The following is a 20,282-nucleotide window of genomic DNA, read 5'->3' as shown; positions in this document are numbered from 1 at the left end:
GTTTATTTTGTTATTACACAAGCTTAATTGTTCTGGTGTTACTTTCTATCTACTGAGCCTGCCGTGCCATTTATTTTTCGATCCATCCAACATTTTTACCAGCATATCTTCATTTTTTATTTTATTGTATATATATGGTCTTATATATATATAAGACCAGAATTTACAAATCAATGTACATGCTTGTCTTTCATCACGTAATTTTCACAATTTTAATCAGATGTCATGATAAGTTATTTACTACTTGAGTAGCCTTTTTACCAAATACTATTTTTACTTACCCGAGTTATTTTTTGGATTACTACTTTTTACCTCTACGTAAAGTAAAGTAAAACCATATTGAAGTAGTGCTGATCTTTCTTGAGTATAGTTTTTGGCTAAGCAACCCACCCCTGTTAATAGCTGGACTTGTGACTTTTCTTGCACCTGCTAGGAACTCTTCATCATACCTGATTTTACTTTGTTATTTATTCTTTCAAAGTGTTAATTTCTCTCTTTAATTATGTTTTATTATAAATACATCTGAGGATAATTTAATAAATAAAAGAAACCACCCATAACCCTGTCGGCATCTCTCTATCCAACCACTATCTACGTTTAGCCTAAGGTAGGGTTGTCAGTCCATTACAGGGCCACAGGGAGACATATAGTACAAACAACTATACAAACACACACACACACACACACACAAACACACACACACACACACACACACACACAACAGCAATTCAGAGAGATCGGTTGACTTAAAAGTCATGTTTTTCAACTGTGGAAAGAAGCAAAAGTTGCTGGAGAACACCCACGCATGCACAGGGAGATGCAAATTCCATGCAGAGAGAGTCCATGCAAGGATTTAAACCCAGGACCAAATGAAAAAATGGTTATAAAAAAAACTAAAATGTAGAAAACGGATTGTGCATATTGTTTTTATTCATAATCATTTTAAGAAACACAAGCAGGCAGCTGAGTTGGTCATCAAATGGATGACTGATAATACAAATTGTTTAACTTGTAGAAAAATTGCACAACTTACATCTTGAAGGTTTCTTATCTTTAAAGATCATCATTAAAAATCCTCCTAACAGCACATATTAAAGATATTTAAATGGGTCTTTTTACTCATCTGGGACATCTAGGCTGGTTGTAAATCTCAGCTCACATTTCAGATGGGCTGAACTAAAGAGTGGGAAGAGGAGACATGAATGTACAACCTGAAAAATGAGAAGACGTAAAGTAAGTGAGTCTTTGGATTTCAGAGGTTTGAACTTAAGTTCCTCAAAGAAAAGTTGACATTACATTGTGTTGTACAGAGAGTCTTGTAGTGGTCATCAGAGTTTGACCGGGTTGTAAATCCTTAAGCCTCCTCCGGTGAATTGAGGTGTGTTGTTCAGCTGTGGTAGCACTTCCTGTTCCTCCACTGTGGTTCTGCTTCTCTGCTCACTTAAGGTACCCACAGAGGGTCATCAGAAAGCAAAGAACACTGAACATCACTGAATTAAATGTTGAACATGGTCACTGCAGATCATTGACTTTAATCATCTGAGTCATGTGGCTATGCAGTGAAACTAAGACAGATCTTACCTATAAATCCTTTTCTGATTGAGATACTTTTTCTTTATATTTGCCAGCTCACTGCACAGTCTCTGATTCTCACTTTTGTACTCGTTCATCTTGGAGTCAAGCATCCTCAGCTCTCCCATCTGCGCCTGTAGAATGGCATTAGACACATATTCTATGAAACAGAGACAGATACAGATGGGTCATAATGACAATTTACCAGACACAAAGAAAACAGTATAAATTGGGAAAACCGAGGTTTTACAGGAGCAGGATGGAACACCTGCAGCTTTTTGGTTCGGTCTCTGATCGTCCAGCGGCACTGTTGAAGCTGTTCGGCTGCCTCGGGACCAGGCCGTCGGGCCAGAATCTGCTTCAGCTCAACATACAGCTTTTCCTTTTCCTACGTGAAAAGAAAACAGAAAAATTTTTCCAAAAGAGAGAAAGTAGTAAATCTGAAGAACTGCTTGCAAATCATTGTGCAAAGTTCAGTATTCATACTCAGTATTTATTGATAATACATAACAACATCAGTGGATTTTGGTGGATTTTATGTAATAGACTAAAACAAAGAAGCACACAGGTTAAGTGGAAGTAAACTGTACTTGGTACTTGCACTTTAAATTAGAATTAGAAATTTAAAATCTGCATTTGTATTAAATCAAGCCTTCTTTATTACTATGACACTCCTAAATAAAACCAAGTGCAACTATTGGCTTCAGAGGCCACCTAATTAGTAAATGGAGTCCTTATGAGGGTATTTAATCTCAGTATAAATGCAGCTGTTCTGTTTCTGGCCTCAGACGTTTTTTAGAGAACATTAGAGAACAAACAGTATCAGAAAGACCGAGTAACACAGCAGACAGGCCTGTGATAAAGTTGTGGAGAAGTTTAAAGTAGGTTTAGATTCTAAAACAATATCCTAAGTTTTGAACATCTCACAGAGCTCTGTTCAATCCATCATCAGAAAATGAAAGTATGACACAACTCAAAAAACATTGCTGTCCTAAGCTGATAGGCTGGACAAGAAGAACATTAATCAGAGAAACAGCCAGACAACCAAGGGTAACTGGATAAGTTGCAAAAATCCACAGGACATGTGGGAAAACCTGTCTACAGGACAACTACAGGTCCTTCTCAAACAATTAGCATATTGTGATAAAGTTCATTATTTTCTATAATGTAATGATGAAAATTTAACATTCATATATTTTAGATTCATTGCACACTAACCGAAATATTTCAGATCTTTTATTGTCTTAATATGGATGATTTTGGCATACAGCTCATGAAAACCCAAAATTCCTATCTCACAAAATTAGCATATTTCATCCGACCAATAAAAGAAAAGTGTTTTTAATACAAAAAAATGTCAACCTTCAAATAATCATGTACAGTTATGCACTCAATACTTGGTCGGGAATCCTTTTGCAGAAATGACTGCTTCAATGCGGCGTGGCATGGAGGCAATCAGCCTGTGGCACTGCTGAGGTCTTATGGAGGCCCAGGATGCTTCGATAGCGGCCTTTAGCTCATCCAGAGTGTTGGGTCTTGAGTCTCTCAACGTTCTCTTCACAATATCCCACAGATTCTCTATGGGGTTCAGGTCAGGAGAGTTGGCAGGCCAATTGAGCACAGTGATACCATGGTCAGTAAACCATTTACCAGTGGTTTTGGCACTGTGAGCAGGTGCCAGGTCGTGCTGAAAAATGAAATCTTCATCTGCATAAAGCTTTTCAGCAGATGGAAGCATGAAGTGCTCCAAAATCTCCTGATAGCTCGCTGCATTGACCCTGCCCTTGATAAAACACAGTGGACCAACACCAGCAGCTGACACCCCAGACCATCACTGACTGTGGGTACTTGACACTGGACTTCTGGCATTTTGGCATTTCCTTCTCACCAGTCTTCCTCCAGACTCTGGCACCTTGATTTCCGAATGACATGCAGAATTTGCTTTCATCCGAAAAAAGTACTTTGGACCACTGAGCAACAGTCCAGTGCTGCTTCTCTGTAGCCCAGGACTGGGGAATGCGGCACCTGTAGCCCATTTCCTGCACACGCCTGTGCACGGTGGCTCTGGATGTTTCTACTCCAGACTCAGTCCACTGCTTCCGCAGGTCCCCCAAGGTCTGGAATCGGCCCTTCTCCACAATCTTCCTCAGGGTCCGGTCACCTCTTCTCGTTGTGCAGCGTTTTCTGCCACACTTTTTCCTTCCCACAGACTTCCCACTGAGGTGCCTTGATACAGCACTCTGGGAACAGCCTATTCGTTCAGAAATTTCTTTCTGTGTCTTACCCTCTTGCTTGAAGGTGTCAATAGTGGCCTTCTGGACAGCAGTCAGGTCGGCAGTCTTACCCATGATTGGGGTTTTGAGTGATGAACCAGGCTGGGAGTTTTAAAGGCCTCAGGAATCTTTTGCAGGTGTTTAGAGTTAAGTCGTTGATTCAGATGATTAGGTTCATAGCTCGTTTAGAGACCCTTTTAATGATATGCTAATTTTGTGAGATAGGAATTTTGGGTTTTCATGAGCTGTATGCCAAAATCATCTGTATTAAGACAATGAAAGACCTGAAATATTTCAGTTAGTGTGCAATGAATCTAAAATATATGAATGTTAAATTTTCATCATGACATTATGGAAAATAATGAACTTTATCATAATATGCTAATTTTTTGAGAAGGACCTGTATTAGTCATATACTCCACATCCTGGCTACAAGCCATGTAAGAGACACAGTCAACATGTGGAAAAAGATGCTCTTAGAGCAAAATGGAGCAGTTTTGTTTTTGGCCTACATGGAAAGCACTGTGTGGTGAAATACTAGCATTGCACATCAACCTGAACACACCATTTCCATGGTAACACATGGTGGTGTATGCATCTTGCTTTAGAGATGCTTTTCTTCAATTCAGTTTAATTCAATTCAGATCAGTTCAGTTCACTTCAATTCAATTCACAAATACTTTATTCATCCCAAAGGGAAATTAAATGTTGTTGTAGCTCATATTATGAAGGTTTCTTCAAAGAGCCGTTGTAGATGCTGATGGCTGTGAGCAGGAAGGATCTCCTGTAGCGCTCCGTCTTACAGCAGATCTGAAGAAGCCTCTGACTGAAGACACTCTGTTGTTGTAGGACAGTTTCATGAAGAGGATGCTCAGAGTTCTCCATAATGTTCTTCATTTTATGAAGAATCCTTCTTTGCACAATGATCTCCAGAGGTTCCAGAGGAGTCCCCAGAACAGAACCAGCCTTCTTTATCAGCTTTTTTAAGTCCCTGGCTCTGGTTCTGCTACCCCAGCAGATGAAGAGATCACACTCTCCACAACAGACTTATAAAAGGTCTGCAGCATGTTGTTACAAACATGGAAGGACCTAAGCTTCCTAAAGAAGGGCAGTCTGCTTTGTCCCTTCTTGTAGATGGCTTCACTGTTGCTTCTCCAATCTAATCTGTCCAGGTGAACACCGAGGTATTTATACTCCTCCACCACCTCCACTTCTTCTCCCATGATGGAAATAGTGTTTGACCTATTTTTGTACTCGTACTCGTACTCGTCGTCTTCCGCTTATCCGGGACCGGGTCACGGGGGGCAGCAGACTCAACAGAGACGCCCAGACGTCCCTCTCTCCAGACACCTCCTCCAGTTCCTCCAGGGGGAGCCCATGGCGTTCCCAGGCCAGCCGAGAGACATAGTCCCTCCAGCGTGTCCTGGGCCGTCCCCTGGGCCTCCTCCCGGTGGGACGTGCCTGGAACACCTCCCGAGGAAGGCGTCCAGGAGGCATCCGGTATAGATGCCCGAGCCACCTCAACTGGCTCCTCTCGATGTGGAGGAGCATCGGCTCTACTCCGAGCCCCTCCCGGATGGCCGAGCTCCTCACCCTATCTCTAAGGGAGTGCCCGGCCACCCTACGGAGGAAGCTCATTTCAGCCGCTTGTATCCGGGATCTCGTTCTTTCGGTCATGACCCAAAGTTCATGGCCATAGGTGAGGGTAGGAACGTAGACCAACCAGTAAATTGAGAGCTTTGCTTTTCGGCTCAGCTCTCTCTTCACCACAACGGACGGGCACAGCGCCCCCATTACTGTGGCAGCCGCACCGATCCGTCTGTCGATCTCCCGCTTCATTCTTCGCTCACTCGTGAACAAGACCCCGAGATACTTAAACTCCTCCACTTGAGGCAGGAACTCCCCTCCAACCTGAAGAGGACAAGCCACCCTTTTCCGGTCGAGTACCATGGCCTCGGACTTGGAGGAGCTGATCCTCATCCCGGCCGCTTCACACTCGGCTGCGAACAGCCACAGCGCATGCTGTAGGTCTTGGCTAGAGGGGGCCAGCAGGACCACGTCATCTGCAAAAAGAAGAGACGAAATCCACTGGTCCCCAAACCCGACCCCCTCCGGCCCTTGGCTGCGTCTAGAAATCCTGTCCATAAAAGTTATGAACAGGACCGGTGACAAAGGGCAGCCCTGCCGGAGTCCAACATGCACTGGGAACAGGTCCGACTTAGTGCCGGCAATGCGGACCAAACTCCTGCTCCGCTCGTACAGGGACCGGATGGCCCCTAGTAAAGGGCCCCCGATTCCATACTCCTGGAGCACCCCCCACAGGGCATCACGAGGGACACAAAACACATGTGAACCAGTTGTACAAACTCCCATGAACACTCGAGCACCCTGTAGAGGGTATAGAGCTGGTCCAGTGTTCCACGGCCGGGACGAAAACCACACTGCTCCTCCTGAAGCCGAGGTTCGACTATTGGCCGGACTCTCCTCTCCAATACCCTGGCGTAGGCCTTACCAGGTAGGCTCAGGAGTGTGATCCTCCTGTAGTTGGAACACACCCTCCACCACCCCAGTCTGCCAGTCCAGAGGCACTGTCCCCGACCGCCACGCAATGTTGAAGAGACGTGTCAACCATGACAGCCCTACAACATCCAGAGACTTGAGGTACTCAGGGTGGATCTCATCCACCCCCGAAGCCTTGCCACCGCGGAGCTTTTTAACCACCTCGGTGACTTCAGCCTGGGTGATGAAAGAGTCCAACCCCGAGTCCCCAGCCTCTACCACGGAATGCATAATGGCAGGATTGAGGAGATCCTCGAAGTACTCCTTCCACCGCCCGATAATGTCCTCAGTCGAGGTCAGCAGTCTCCCACCCCCACTATAAACAGTGTTGGCGAAGCACTGCTTCCCCCTCCTGAGGCGACGGACGGTTTGCCAGAATCGCTTCGAGGCCAACCGGTAGTCCTTCTCCATGGCCTCACCGAACTCCTCCCAGGCCCGAGTTTTTGCCTCTGCCACAGCCCGGGCCGCAGCACGCTTGGCCTCACGGTACCCGTCAGCCGCCTCAGGAGTCCCACAAGCCAACAACAGCTGATAGGATTCCTTCTTCAGCTTAACAGCATCCCTTACTGCCGGTGTCCACCACCGGGTTCTGGGATTGCCGCCGCGACAGGCACCGCAGACCTTACGGCCACAGCTACGGGCAGCAGCATCGACAATAGATGCGGAGAACATGGTCCACTCGGACTCTATGTCTCCAACATCCCCCGGGATCTGGTCGAAGCTCTCCCGGAGGTGGGAGTTGAATACATCCCTGGCCGAGGGCTCTGCCAGGCGTTCCCAGCAGACCCTCACTATGCGCTTGGGCCTGCCAAGTCTGTCCGGCTTTCTCCTCCTCCAGCGGATCCAACTCACCACCAGGTGATGATCAGTGGACAGCTCATCCCCTCTCTTCACCCGAGTGTCCAAAATATGCGGCCGAAGGTCTGATGATACGACAACAAAGTCGATCATCGACCTCCTGCCTAGGGTGTCCTGGTGCCAAGTCCACTGATGGACACCCTTATGTTTGAACATGGTGTTCGTTATGGACAATCCGTGACTAGCACAGAAGTCCAATAACAAAACACCACTCGGATTCAGATCGGGGAGGCCATTCCTCCCGATCACGCCTCTCCAGGTGTCACTGTCGTTCCCCACGTGGGCGTTCAAGTCCCCCAGCAGAATAATGGAGTCCCCAGGGGGGGGCACTATCCAGCACCCCCGACAGGGACCCCAAGAAGGCTGGGTACTCTGCACTGCCACTCGGCCCATAGGCTGAAATGATAGTCAGAGACCTCTCCCCAACCCGAAGGCGCAGGGATACGACCCTCTCATCCACTGGGGTAAACCCCAACACGAGACGGCTGAGCTGGGGGGCAACAAGCAAACCCACACCAGCCCGCCGCCTCTCCCCGTGGGCCACTCCAGAGTAGAACCAACCCCTCTCAAGGAGATGGGTTCCAGAGCCCACGCTGTGCGTGGAGGCGAGCCCGACTATTTCTAGTTGATATCTCTCGACCTCCCGCACAAGCTCAGGCTCCTTCCCCCCCAGCGAGGTGACATTCCACGTCCCTAGAGCCAGCCTAAGCATCCGGGGATCGGGCCGCTGAGGTCTCCACCTTTGTCCGCCACCCAATCCTCTTTGCACCGGTCCCTCACGGTTCCCCCTGCAGGTGGTGGGCCCACTGGGGGATGGCCTCGCGTCTCTCGTTCGGGCTTGGCCCGGCCGGGTCCCGCGAGGAGCAACCCGGCCACCAGGCGCTCTCCGACGAGTCCCGACCCCAGGCCTGGCTCCAGGGTGGTACCCCGGCTCCGCCGTACCGGGCGACGTCACGTGCCTCAATATTTTGTTCTTCATGAGGGATTCTTGAACCACTCTTTGTCTGACCCATCACCTAGAGCCTGTTTGCCATGGGAGACCCTACCAGGGGCATTTAGGCCCCAGACAACATAGCCTCTAGGATCATTTGAGCACTCAAACCCCTCCACCATGTTAAGGTGGTGGTTCTCTAGAAATCATCTCTTTTGTTTTGCTCAAATTCAAGATGAGATGATTGTTTCTACACCATACCACAAAACGGTCCACCAGCTCCCTGTACTCAGCTTCTTGGCCATCTCTGTACTCCCTACAACTGCAGATTCATCTGATTATTTCTGCAAACAGTTGATAGGAAGATAGATGGAGCTATATACACGGTTAATTTAATTTCCAGTCACAGCCATACACTACTTTCTGTTAGTAGATCCCTTAAAATCTAAATAAAGCACATCCAAGTTTGTTGTCGTAACATAATGAAATGTAAAACTTTCATGGGATATTAATACTTTTGCAAGGCAATGTATACTCCTCTAACTGTGTGTTATTTGCATTCATGTGCACCTTAGTGGTCAATAAATGTAAGACAGGAAGAAGCCAAACTGTTACACAGAAAGGAAAGTTTCTGTATTACCTTGAATCCAAAAGGAGAAATAAGCAATGATTTTATCTCATTACAGTCTCATTTTTTTGAGACATTACATAGCTGTCTCATAATGATCTGTACCAGGATAAAACATCAGCTGAAAGTGTTTACCTGAAGCAGGAGTTCTCTTTCCTCGAGCTCTTGGGTCTTAACAATCAGTCGTTTCTGCAAGGCCTGAATCTTCTGGATGAGCTGGTATTTGCCGGGGTCGCTGCCCTGCAGACGAAGAATAGACCACAAAATGTTCAGGTTCTGATCCTTTTCTCTTTCCTTATTTATGTTGAAACAGGACAGAAGAATGTACTTATCCAGTTACATTGAGGACAAACAGATCTAACAGGTGAGACACTAAATTTAACCTGAGGCCCTCACCTCCAGTCGTCTCCATCTATGAATATTTATGGGCTTCAGCTGATCTTCCAGGACACTATTCCTGGTTTTCTCTCTGAGCAATTCCCTTTGTAGGTGGAACAGCTCTGTCCTGCCAGACAGGGTATTATGTGAGACATTAAGACCAACCACAAACAGAAAAACACCAGTGAAAATTGACCACTTTATTTTTAAACCACCTGATTTGAAGGTAACAGTGCAACTGGACTGCAATGTTAAAAAATGTAACTTTCCTGTGACTTTGGATCTCCGCATGTAAATGAGTTTCTTCTTACCTATTACTCTGTATCTCATCACATCCTGCTGCCTCTGACTCAATCTTCTTCTCCAGCTCTACATCCTGCTCTTCGTAGGTCACCTAATCCTTTCCTTATCTTGCCCTTTTGGTTTTCTGTTCCTGCCCTCTTTCTTCTCTGTCGCTAACCTCCTCACTTTGATAGAGTTTTGTTTTACCTCAGCTCCTCTGTGTTGGGTAAAGTCCTGTCCAGGATGTTCTTCTTGCGTTGGAGCTTCTTGACCTCCAGTTTGAGCAGGTGGATGTCCTCCAGCCTCTGGTTGTAGTGGAAGTCTCCCTTGCTGAGGATTGACTGCTGGATCCTGATCTTCTCGAACAGCAGAGCACGTTCATTGTTACGTTGTAGCAGCTGTTTGCCAAGGCTCTCCCGCTCGCTTATTACCTTAGATTATACCACGAATTTAGGCAGCAGTACATGAAACTCTGGCTCTTTTTGTTGACATTTTGCTTTACCTGCTCCAGCTGCTTCTGCTGTTGAATTTGTTCATCCTCCATGGTGGTTATTACCATCTGCAGTTTTTGGTGTTCTGCTCTCTGGCTGTCAACATGTTGCTTTGTTTCATCCAGCTGCAATTTAACCAACTGTAGCTCTGCCTAAAAAATTACACAGATTCAAGTAGATACAAAAAATACAATCTCAGAGCATCAAAATAGCTTATCATCATAATGCGTTTAATGGTAAGTGCTGTTAAAGCTATAAAATCTTGTTTGAAGTCCTCTTAAATGTGTTCAAACTACAATAACATTGCTTTTTAATAGTCTTCGATGTTTAATTTTTGGTCAAGGTAGGGAGTGTGATCTTTTATTTGTCAGTTCCTAAACTTTGTCACTTATGAGGGGTCAAAGTAACAAAAATGAACTTGAAGGTATGAAATGCGAAATACCAAACCCAGTAGTCCTGTTGGAGAAGGACTACCAGTTGGCCTCGAAGCGATTCTGGCAAACCATCCGGCGCCTCAGGAGGGAGAAGCACTGCTTCGCCAACACTGTTTATAGTGGGGGTGGGAGGCTGCTGACCTCGACTGAGGACATTATCGGGCGGCAGAAGGAGTACTTCGAGGATCTCCTCAATCATGCCATCATGCATTCCCTGGTGGAAACAGAGGCTGGGGACTCGGGTTTGACTCTTTCATCACCCAGGCTGAAGTCACCGAGGTGGTTAAAAAGCTCCATGGTGGCAGGGCTTCGGGGTTGGATGAGATCCGCCCTGAGTACCTCAAGTCTCTGGATGCTGTGGGGCTGTCATGGTTGACACGCCTCTTCAACATTGCGTGGCGGACAGGGACAGTGCCTCTGGACTGGCAGACTGGGGTGGTGGTCCCCCTTCATAAGAAGGGTGACCGGATGGTGTGTTCCAGCTATAGGGGGATCACACTCCTCAGCCTCCCTGGTAAGGCCTATGCCAGGCTATTGGAGAGGAGAGTCCAGCCGATACTCGAAGCTCGGCTTCAGGAGGAGCAGTGTGGTTTTTGTTCCGGCCGTGGGACACTGGACCAGCTCTATACCCTCTACAGGGTACTGGAGGGTTCATGGGAGTTTGCCCAACCGGTCCACAGGTGTTTTGTGGACCTGAAGAAAGCATTCGACTGTGTCCCTCGTGATGCCCTGTGGGGGGTGCTCCAGGAGTATGGAATCGGGGGACCTTTATTAGGGGTCATCCGGTCCCTGTACGAGCGGAGCAGGAGTTTGGTCTGCATTGCCGGCACTAAGTCGGACCTGTTCCCGGTTGGACTCCGGCAGGGCTGCCCTTTGTCACCGGTCCTGTTCATAACTTTTATGGACAGGATTTCTAGACGCAGCCAAGGGCCGGAGGGGGTCTGGTTTGGGGACCAGAGGATTTCGTCTCTTCTTTTGCAGATGACGTGGTCCTGCTGGCCCCCTCTAGCCAAGACCTACAGCATGCCCTGGGGCGGTTCGCAGCCGAGAGTGAAGCGGCTGGGATGAAGATGAGCTCCTCCAAGTCCGAGGCCATGGTTCTCGACCGGAAAAGGGTGGCTTGTCCTCTTCAGGTTGGAGGGGAGTTCCTGCCTCAAGTGGAGGAGTTTAAGTATCTCGGGGTCTTGTTCAAGAGTGAGGGATGAATGGAACGGGAGATCGACAGACGGATCGGTGCGGCTGCCGCAGTAATGGGGGCGCTGTGCCGGTCCGTTGTGGTGAAGAGAGCTGAGCCAAAAAGCGAAGCTCTCGATTTACCGGTCGGTCTACGTTCCTACCCTCACCTATGGCCATGAACTTTGGGTCATGACCGAAAGAACAAGATCCCGGATACAAGCGGCTGAAATGAGCTTCCTCCGTAGGGTAGCGGGCACTCCCTTAGAGATAGGGTCAGGAGCTCGGAGTAGAGCCGCTGCTCCTCCACATCGAGAGGAGCCAGTTGAGGTGGCTCGGGCATCTATACCGGATGCCTCCAGGATGCCTTCCTCGGGAGGTGTTCCAGGCACGTCCCACCCGGAGGAGGCCCAGGGGACGGCCCAGGACATGCTGGAGGGACAATGACTCTCGGCTGGCCTATGAACGCCTTGGGCTCCCCCCGGAGGAGCTGGAGGGGGTGTTTGGGGAGAGGGACGTCTGGGTGTCTCTGCTGAGTCTGCTGCCCTCACAACCCGGTCCCAGATAAGCGGAAGACGATGAGTACAAGTACGAGTAAATACGAAATATGGTAAAACTGAATGCCATAAAAATCAACACATGATTAATATGGCCTCTGTGAAAATTAGAATCTGTTAATTTTGAAGTCATTAAAATGATAACGTGGTAAATATTAATGTTATAAATATCTAATCTAATTTAACATTGCCTGTTTTCATTTACTGCCTTGATTTTGCCTCCACTTTTACAAATTCAGTTTTATCATTCATCGCGTTCACAGTGTAATTTTTGTTACTTCCAGTAGATTGGAACACGGCAGCAGCCCCGGCACGACAGTGAAGTACTTGTAGTCCATCGCCATTCCCAAGTATTTTCAGTAGAGGGCAGTGTTATCGCTCGCCCTTGTTTGGAAATGGGACAACAAAAGATTTGCTGGAAGTTCTCCACAACTCAACATACAGTGCTCTCAAAAATTGCCAATATATGTGGAATGCTGTAGGATTTTCACACTATGTGTGGTGACTATTTGTCAAAGGAAACAAATCAATCAAACTAAGGACTTAACTCAAATAATCACTTACGTGCACCATGCGTTTGTGGTTTAGGCAGTAGCCTGTTATTCAAAAGAGTTCAATATACAAATAAAAGTATATATTTTCAAAGGTTTATTTCCAGGAACAAAAGGAAAAAGACAATGACAAATGTGGGTTCCACCCTTCCATCCAGTAGTTAAACCCTATGGTAGGTTCAACACGATGAGCCGGGAATTAGGCGCCTTCTCCAGTGGAGGGAGGGAAAACTGCTCGGTTGGCTGACAGCTGCCGAAGTGAGCTGGTGGAGAGAAATGCCGAACGTATTTTTTTTAATTAAGAGGAATCTTAATAAACTGAGTAGATATTGGAGTTAAACAAACCTATATTCTCCCCTAAAAACATCTTAAAAGTTTATTTGGGGTCACAGAAACCGTATTATTTACATTTTTTATTCACAATTTTTGCCACCATCGTCCGCCATTGCTGCACGAGGTCAACCAATCCGCTTTGACCCGCAATGAATCATGGGAAATTGTGGGGCACAGACTACAAGGCCCTGCCCCAATACCCACACTACACCCTACGCCCCTCTATGAAGTGTGTAATATGTACAAGTGCACGTAGGGTTAGAAGTGCGCAGGTTACAAGCGTGCAAAATTGGAGAATTGGGACAGTAGACCCAATTACGGTGCAGTCAACTTGCACGACTTCACCGTAACTGAAACATCAAAAGGGGCAGGAACCGACACTGTTTTTGCACTCTTGCTGCAAAAAACCTTTTTTTAAAACTGCAACAAACAATTGTTTTGAGGAGAAAAACGTGCAGGAAGCAAAGAAGGCTTATATACCAGGGCATGAAGGGGACGGGGTTAAGGGCCACTGTGGAGAATTGGGACACACTACGCACTCGAACCCATCAACGGGAACGCGCAATTCAGGGACACAAGGGTGGAAGTGTGAGTATTGGGACAGGGCCCAAAACTCAGCTGCCCTGCTGGGGCTGCTGCCGTATTCCAAAGTACCGGAAGTAACAAAAATTACACTGTGAACGCAATGAATGATAAAACAAAAGTGGTAAAAGTGAAGGTGCTATAATCAAGGCAGTAAATGAAAACATGCAATGTTAAATTTGATAACCCTAATATTTATAACATTAATATTTACCATGTTATCATTTTAATGACCTCCAAATTCATGGATTCTAATTTTCACAAAGGTGAAATTAATCACGTTGGTTTTTACGGCACTCAGTTTTACGATGTTCAGTATTTCACACCTTCAATTCATTTCAAATTCATTTTTCTTACTTTGACCCCTCATAGTCACTAAGTCATAACTGTATAAAATCAAATAAATCAGGTTCATTGTTCCATCCACATCCTCCTGGTGGTGCTGGGTTGGAACAGTACCTTGAGGGCCTCGTTATCCTTCTCTAACCGCTTCTGCTCCTGCTGATCCCTGATCAGTACCTGCTCCTTCCCAATGATCTCATCTTTAAGTCGGGAAACTTGGTTGTTCATGATCTTTATTTTTCTCTTAATTTCAGCAATCTCCTCCTAAAGACAATTAAGGGAACAGAGTGGCTGTGTTATTTAAAGGAAGGTACTCAACACACTAAAGTAGTCAATGTGCGAAGACATAACAAACAGGTCTGAGCTCAGAGAGCCCGAGTCTAAGTTAGCACCTGTCTGTGGAAAGGTGCTAACTGTCCACAGGACATCATCAGCTCCTCACTCTTACCTGAGACTCAATGAGGTTTTTGCTGTAAAGATTCCTCTCTGTTATGATTGTTTCCAACAGGTTCTCCTGCTGTTTGAGTTTACACTCTGACTCAGTGGCTTTCTTTCTCCAATCAAATATCTCAATCTCCTTGTCTTCAACAACTGTGATTTTCTGCTGCACCTGCAGAAAGTAAAAAAAAGAAAGAAAAAAAAACACTTCTTCATCAAGCCGAAATTGTTAAAAGAAATGTGATATTAATGGCTATCATAAAAAGGCAGGTTGACCCATCTCCATCACCTGCCTTCTGCATAAGGCTGCTGCTCTCATTGATGTACCGATCCCGTTCCTTTTCCAGCTGCTGGATGATCTTACGCTGCTTCTGGGCCTCCTGGCGGTACCCAGAGATCTCATGCTCCAAAGTTCTCTTGTCCTGCTCAAAGAGTTTTATAAGGTTCTGCTGCTTTTCAGCTGACTGCACAGCTTTGATCATGTTCTGTTGATAGGAAAAACAAGGACATACAATACACAGAGACAGGAGTACAAGGTAAAGGGCTGTATCTTAGGTCCTGTGTAGGAACTGTAGCTTAATCACCAGACTAAGCAAAATGGAAGTAAATACACATTAGATGTTGATTGCTTTGAATCAATCAACATCTAATGTGAAGAATGTCTGTTAATACAATGTGCCATGAAATGAAAAGTATCTGAACTACACAGATTACCTTATGTAAAATGTCCCTCTCTCGGATCAGCTCGTCCTTGGCTTTTTTATCAACTTCCACTTGCTTCCGGGAAGATTCAAGATCTGCATATGGAAAATTATTGTACATTAAGAAAAGAAAAAAAGGAAAGCCCAACATTATTAATGACCCCGTCAAACAGCTCACCTGTATATAAAATAACTTCGATATCAGTGGCTTTTGGTTCTGCTGCCAAAAAGCCCACTAATGGAACTGGCTGAGCTCAGTTAGTTCGAACAGAACCCAACAGCTAAGATGTAAGACCATAACCAAGAAGTTACAACTTATTTAGATTCATTACTAGTTGTGGACAAAGTAATCTGAGGTTTCGGCACACTCTTCTTTATAACATCACTTCATTTCTTGCATGACATAATTTCAGTTGAGCTTTAGTTTCTTAGACTGCTCAGTGTTCCCTGCAAGCCACTACAAGGTACTCAGGTCCTGTGGCTGCAGAACAAGCTATGGCCTCTCTACTACCATGCTTGACAGTTCCTATGAAGTATCTGAGCAGATATGCACTATTTGGTTTGCACAGTGCACAGAATACAAATAAGAATAATTTTATCGTTATTGCAGTCCAGTGGAAAACACAACACAGATGTCGTCATTCTACAATATTACAAGTAACAATCCAACTAAGAATGACACACCTAATCACTTTTTAAAATTTGTCTAAATATTGGCCAGAGTAATAAAAGCATTTTTCCATCAGTTGTCCTTGATTTAGGCTGCCTGAATCTCTTTCCAGATGGTAGGAGATCAAATTCACCAAGTTGGTGATGAGGAGATTGAAGAATAGATTTAGCCGTTTGTCTAACTCGCTTTGAAAATGTTTGTTAGATCAGGCAATTTAGTGCCAATAAATGTACAGGTCACTTTTACTACTTGCTTCATCTTATTTTTGTCTCTTACTGATAAGTTGCCAAACCAGGTGATGAAAGCAAATGTAAGGACAGATTCTATCATAAAGCTATAGATGATCATTAACTTTTTACACACCAAATTGATTTAATTCACGAAGGAAGTACAGCCTTTGATGTGCTTCTTTGCTGACCTTGTCAGAGTTTTCACTGAATGTCAGCTTATTGTCGACACTCAGGTACTTGTAACACTGAACATGCTCCACTGATTCTCCTTTAATGAGAACTAAAGGTGGTCTACTGGACTTTTTCCTAAAATCTACACACAGACCTATGGTTTTGGTGACATTCAATTTTAAATAGGAGTTGTCACAACACATTATAAAATCCTCCACTATCTGACCAGGTGAATCACCCTCTCCCTCCAAAAAGCTGACAATTTCTGTGTCATCTGCAAACTTCAAGTAATCCTGTCATTATGTCATACTGTATAATAACTTCTACAGTCATTGGTGTACAGGATATACAATAAGGGAGAGAGAACACAACCCTGGGGAGAACCAGTGGAGGAAAATGCTGCATCTGACATTGAGCCATTTACTCTGACACATTGGGATCTGTTAACAAGGAAATCTAAAACCCATTCCTAAGTACAATGTGAGGCTGGATGTTATTAAAATCAGAAGGAAAATGTAAAAACAAGTGCACATAAGAACCAACAGGCAGACAATTTCTGTGTGACAATCATCAGTGTGTCTAAAATTTAATTCAGAAGTTTTAAGACTTCATCTTCAACCCCCCTTTCACACTTCTAGGTAAATTGAGGAGGTTCTAATTTATCATCTACACATTTGACCAGCTTCCTCTTCATCAGTTTTTCAAAGGCTTTCATGAATAGAGAGGTTAGAACCACAGATCTTAAATACCTTATGGGTTTGTGGGACTTGTTTTTCCAGACAGGAACAAGTCTGGATTTTTTCCACAGAGCAGGAATTCTTTGATGCTCTAAAGACTGCTTAAAAATGTAACATTCTCACCTTGGAGTGAATTTGGAAGACCTTTCTCCTGAGGAAAGATCAACAGCTGCCATAAATGTTTTCTAACTGTCTCAAAGTGTAGAATGACAGTCATAAAATAGTTTGTCTTATTTGATGTCCCAAGTTGAGATGAAGCAAAAAGTTATTTTTATGGTCATTGTTGATGTCTTTTGTTCCTGGCATTTTGTTAACATATATCTGCTCCAAACTCCAAATTTGATAGAGCTGGGTCACAGTTACAGACGATCACTTAAACAGGTATTTGAATGTTAAATCTGGTGGAAGCAGCAAGGGTGTACTCTCACCTACAGCTTCTCCAGTTTGGCTTTATCTTCGAATCGAAGTAAAGGCAGTGTAGAGTTTATTGGGTTTTGTAGATTTGAAATCAGACTGTCATTGCTTTCTTAACTGATTTGACCCACATGCAGATAGACACTCAGGAGGCAGGAGACAAGTTAAACAAGTTTATTATTGTTTGGGAACGTAATGTGGAACTGGAACCGGGACTGGAGGCACAGCACTGTACGGAGAAGGAGGACAGGTAAGAATTCAGAAGTCTGATGGGAATTACCATAAACTGGATCGGGATTTCTTGCTTACTGTTAGATGAAGAGGTGGTTGGAGTGGGAGAATGATGTGGAGTCTGGGAGGATTGACTTGACGCTGCTGTGGAACCGGGGAGTTTGTTCAAGGAGGTGGTGAATGCTCTGATGAGTTTTCAGGTGAGTATTTGACAGTTAAAATTTATCCAGCTCTTGTTTTCAGAAACGGAATTACCTGGTGAGGATTCAGTTGAATAGTTGGTGGAAGGTGAACAGGGTTCGCTTGCCTGGGGATGAAGGTCTTGAGCTGTCAGCTGGGCCTTGATCCAAAATAGGTTTCTCCTGAGGCTTGAATACTTTGGCTGTGGCAGGATCCAAACTGAGGGCTTGGAGCCAGAACAGAGAGTCACAGGAACTAAAGACCAGGACTTGAGGTTTCCTAGGAAGGAGCACACAAAAGGTAAGTAACTTTGAACTTTGACTAGAGACTGATTTCATAGCTTGGCCATTAGAGTTACGAAAAAGGCTAACACTGAGGCACTGTAGTGCTGACAGCTCCACCTTCTTATACTCCTCCAGGTAAATGGAAATGAGGAACATGTGCTACCCTCCACACCGGAGAATCTTGGCAAAAAAACAATACATGAAACTCCCAGACTCCGACACAGACTTGAACAGCGAGAGGGTATATGTGTTTGAAGAGAGCTGTTTGCTTCATGGTCACAATCCATATTATCATTTCTAATTCTGTTAATAGAATTAGAAATGATTAGAGTAACAGTAATGCAATTTTCTAATTGCTGTTCATCTGTAAACTAGATTTGCAGCAGCTGGTGTTTGTTTTATACAGTAGATGCTATTCATCAAGCAGATAAAAATATGCAGGTTTCTGGGTATATTTTATTCCTGCTGAGCTGATGGATCCGTTAACAAGGTGTACAGTTCAGGTTTTATCAGCTCACAAAGGAAAAACAAGTCTGCCCATAAGTATACATCTACTACATTTCTAAGAAAGAAAAACCGTCAAACCTTTTTCAAGACCAGCGATCTGAGCTTTCAGTGTCTCCCTCTGTACATCTAGTTCAGCTTTCTGGTCCTCCATTTGGTGGAGATTCTTCTGGATGCCTTAGAGACTTTGATTTCATAGCTTGGCCATTAGAGTTACGACAAAGGCTAACACTCAGGCACTGTAGTGCTGACAGCTCCACCTGCTTATATTCCTCCAGGTAAATGGAAATGAGGAATACCTGCTACCCTCCACACCGGATTTTGGCAGCATCTAGTGGTGAGTAAGAGTTAGCAGCAGGCAAAAAACAATACATGAAACTCCAAGACTCTGACATCATCCCCCCCCCTCAACGATTGCCTCCTGGCGGCCGAGATGAAGAGGAAGAAGGCAAAGATGCAAGATAGTCAGTGATCAAGGAAGGGTCACAAATGAATGACTTAGGGACCCATGAACGGTTGGATGAATGTGGAGGTTGGCAGGGAGACGAAGACGGACTGAAGTGGGACTGACTATGGACTCGATCTCGTAAGAGCCAATGAACCTGAGGGATGATTTCCTGGACATGGATTTCAGGGGCATGTCTCTGGAGGATAGCCAAACCTTCTGTCCAGGTTGTTACTGAGGAGCTGGTGAACGTTTTCTGTCTGTGAATGCCTTACTTTGCTGGGCGGTGCGATGGGGGGCTTGGACGGTTGAACGCCAGACCTGTTTACAACGGTGAATGTGATGATTGACAGAAGTGTTGGCTATATCCTCTTCATCGGCAGGAAACAGAAGGGGCTGGTAACCTAGTGAAATTTCAAATGGAGAGAGTCCTTTGGCAGAGGAAACATGAGCATTGTGGGCGTATTCCACCCAAGGTAAATATTTACTCCAATCGGCAGGATTAACGGATGTGAGGCATCTAAGGGTTGACTCGAGTTCCTGGTTCATGCGTTCGGTTTGGCCATTGGATTGTGGGTGGTAACCTGATGTGAGCATTCAGCGCTGCAAAAACTGTCAAAAAACTGTCTCCATACTTGTGAGATGAACTGGGGACCACGATCCGAAAGTATATCTTGGGGAATGCAGTGCAGTTGAAAGACGTGCTTGACCAGCAGCTGGGCCGTTTGGAGTGCAGAGGGACGTTTTCTGTGAGGAACAAGGTGACAAGATTTGGAGAAACGGTCTACAATGGTTAATGTGGTTGTCATACCGATACCCTCTACCACTTATGAACACTGCTTTCGACCAGATTCAAGGCGCCAAGATCTTCTCTAAGTTGGATTTGAGAAACGCTTACCACCTTGTCCGTATCAAGGAGGGGGATGAATGGAAGACGACATTTAACACTCCCACTGGTCACTATGAGTACTGTGTAATGCCTTTTGGTTTAACCAATGCCCCTGCAGTTTTTCAGGCATTGGTGAATTATGTCCTGAGGGACATGGTTGGACAGTTTGTTTTTGTTTACCTTGACGACATGCGGATTTATTCCCAGGATCTGGAAACTCACAGAAGTCATGTTCGGACCGTTCTCCTCCGTCTTCTTCAAAATCATCTGTTTGTCAAAGCTGAAAAGTGTGAGTTTCACACCACTACCACTTCATTCCTTGGACTCATCATTTCTCCAGACCAAGTCATACTGGACCCCTCCAAAGTCAAGGCGGTCTTGGAATGGCCTTCTCCTGCCGACCGCAAACAGCTTCAAAGGTTTCTGGGGTTTGCAAATTTTTAC

The 20,282-nt window shown here is 45.2% G+C and overlaps 1 protein-coding gene across 1 annotated transcript in view; it reads right to left on the bottom strand.

The window, feature by feature from the left end:
* Positions 1-912: 912 nt before the first annotated feature.
* The window catches only part of cfap58 (cilia and flagella associated protein 58), a 37,730-nt gene continuing 18,360 nt past the window's right edge, over positions 913-20,282 (bottom strand). Inside the window, exons 8-19 of the mRNA XM_047378578.1 lie at positions 15,097-15,179; positions 14,676-14,867; positions 14,393-14,554; positions 14,062-14,208; positions 9,984-10,124; positions 9,689-9,912; positions 9,218-9,326; positions 8,957-9,061; positions 1,841-1,960; positions 1,582-1,706; positions 1,297-1,440; positions 913-1,211 (exon numbers count right to left, since the gene is read on the bottom strand). Of these exons, the coding sequence (XP_047234534.1) occupies positions 1,329-1,440; positions 1,582-1,706; positions 1,841-1,960; positions 8,957-9,061; positions 9,218-9,326; positions 9,689-9,912; positions 9,984-10,124; positions 14,062-14,208; positions 14,393-14,554; positions 14,676-14,867; positions 15,097-15,179 (1,520 nt within the window). The 3' untranslated portion in view covers positions 913-1,211; positions 1,297-1,328. The remainder of the gene's footprint in view (positions 1,212-1,296; positions 1,441-1,581; positions 1,707-1,840; positions 1,961-8,956; positions 9,062-9,217; positions 9,327-9,688; positions 9,913-9,983; positions 10,125-14,061; positions 14,209-14,392; positions 14,555-14,675; positions 14,868-15,096; positions 15,180-20,282) is intronic.

This window comes from Girardinichthys multiradiatus, chromosome 11, assembly GCF_021462225.1.
Source record: "Girardinichthys multiradiatus isolate DD_20200921_A chromosome 11, DD_fGirMul_XY1, whole genome shotgun sequence".
Taxonomy (NCBI): Eukaryota; Metazoa; Chordata; class Actinopteri; order Cyprinodontiformes; family Goodeidae; genus Girardinichthys; species Girardinichthys multiradiatus.
This window is presented reverse-complemented; position numbering and strand designations above follow the sequence as displayed.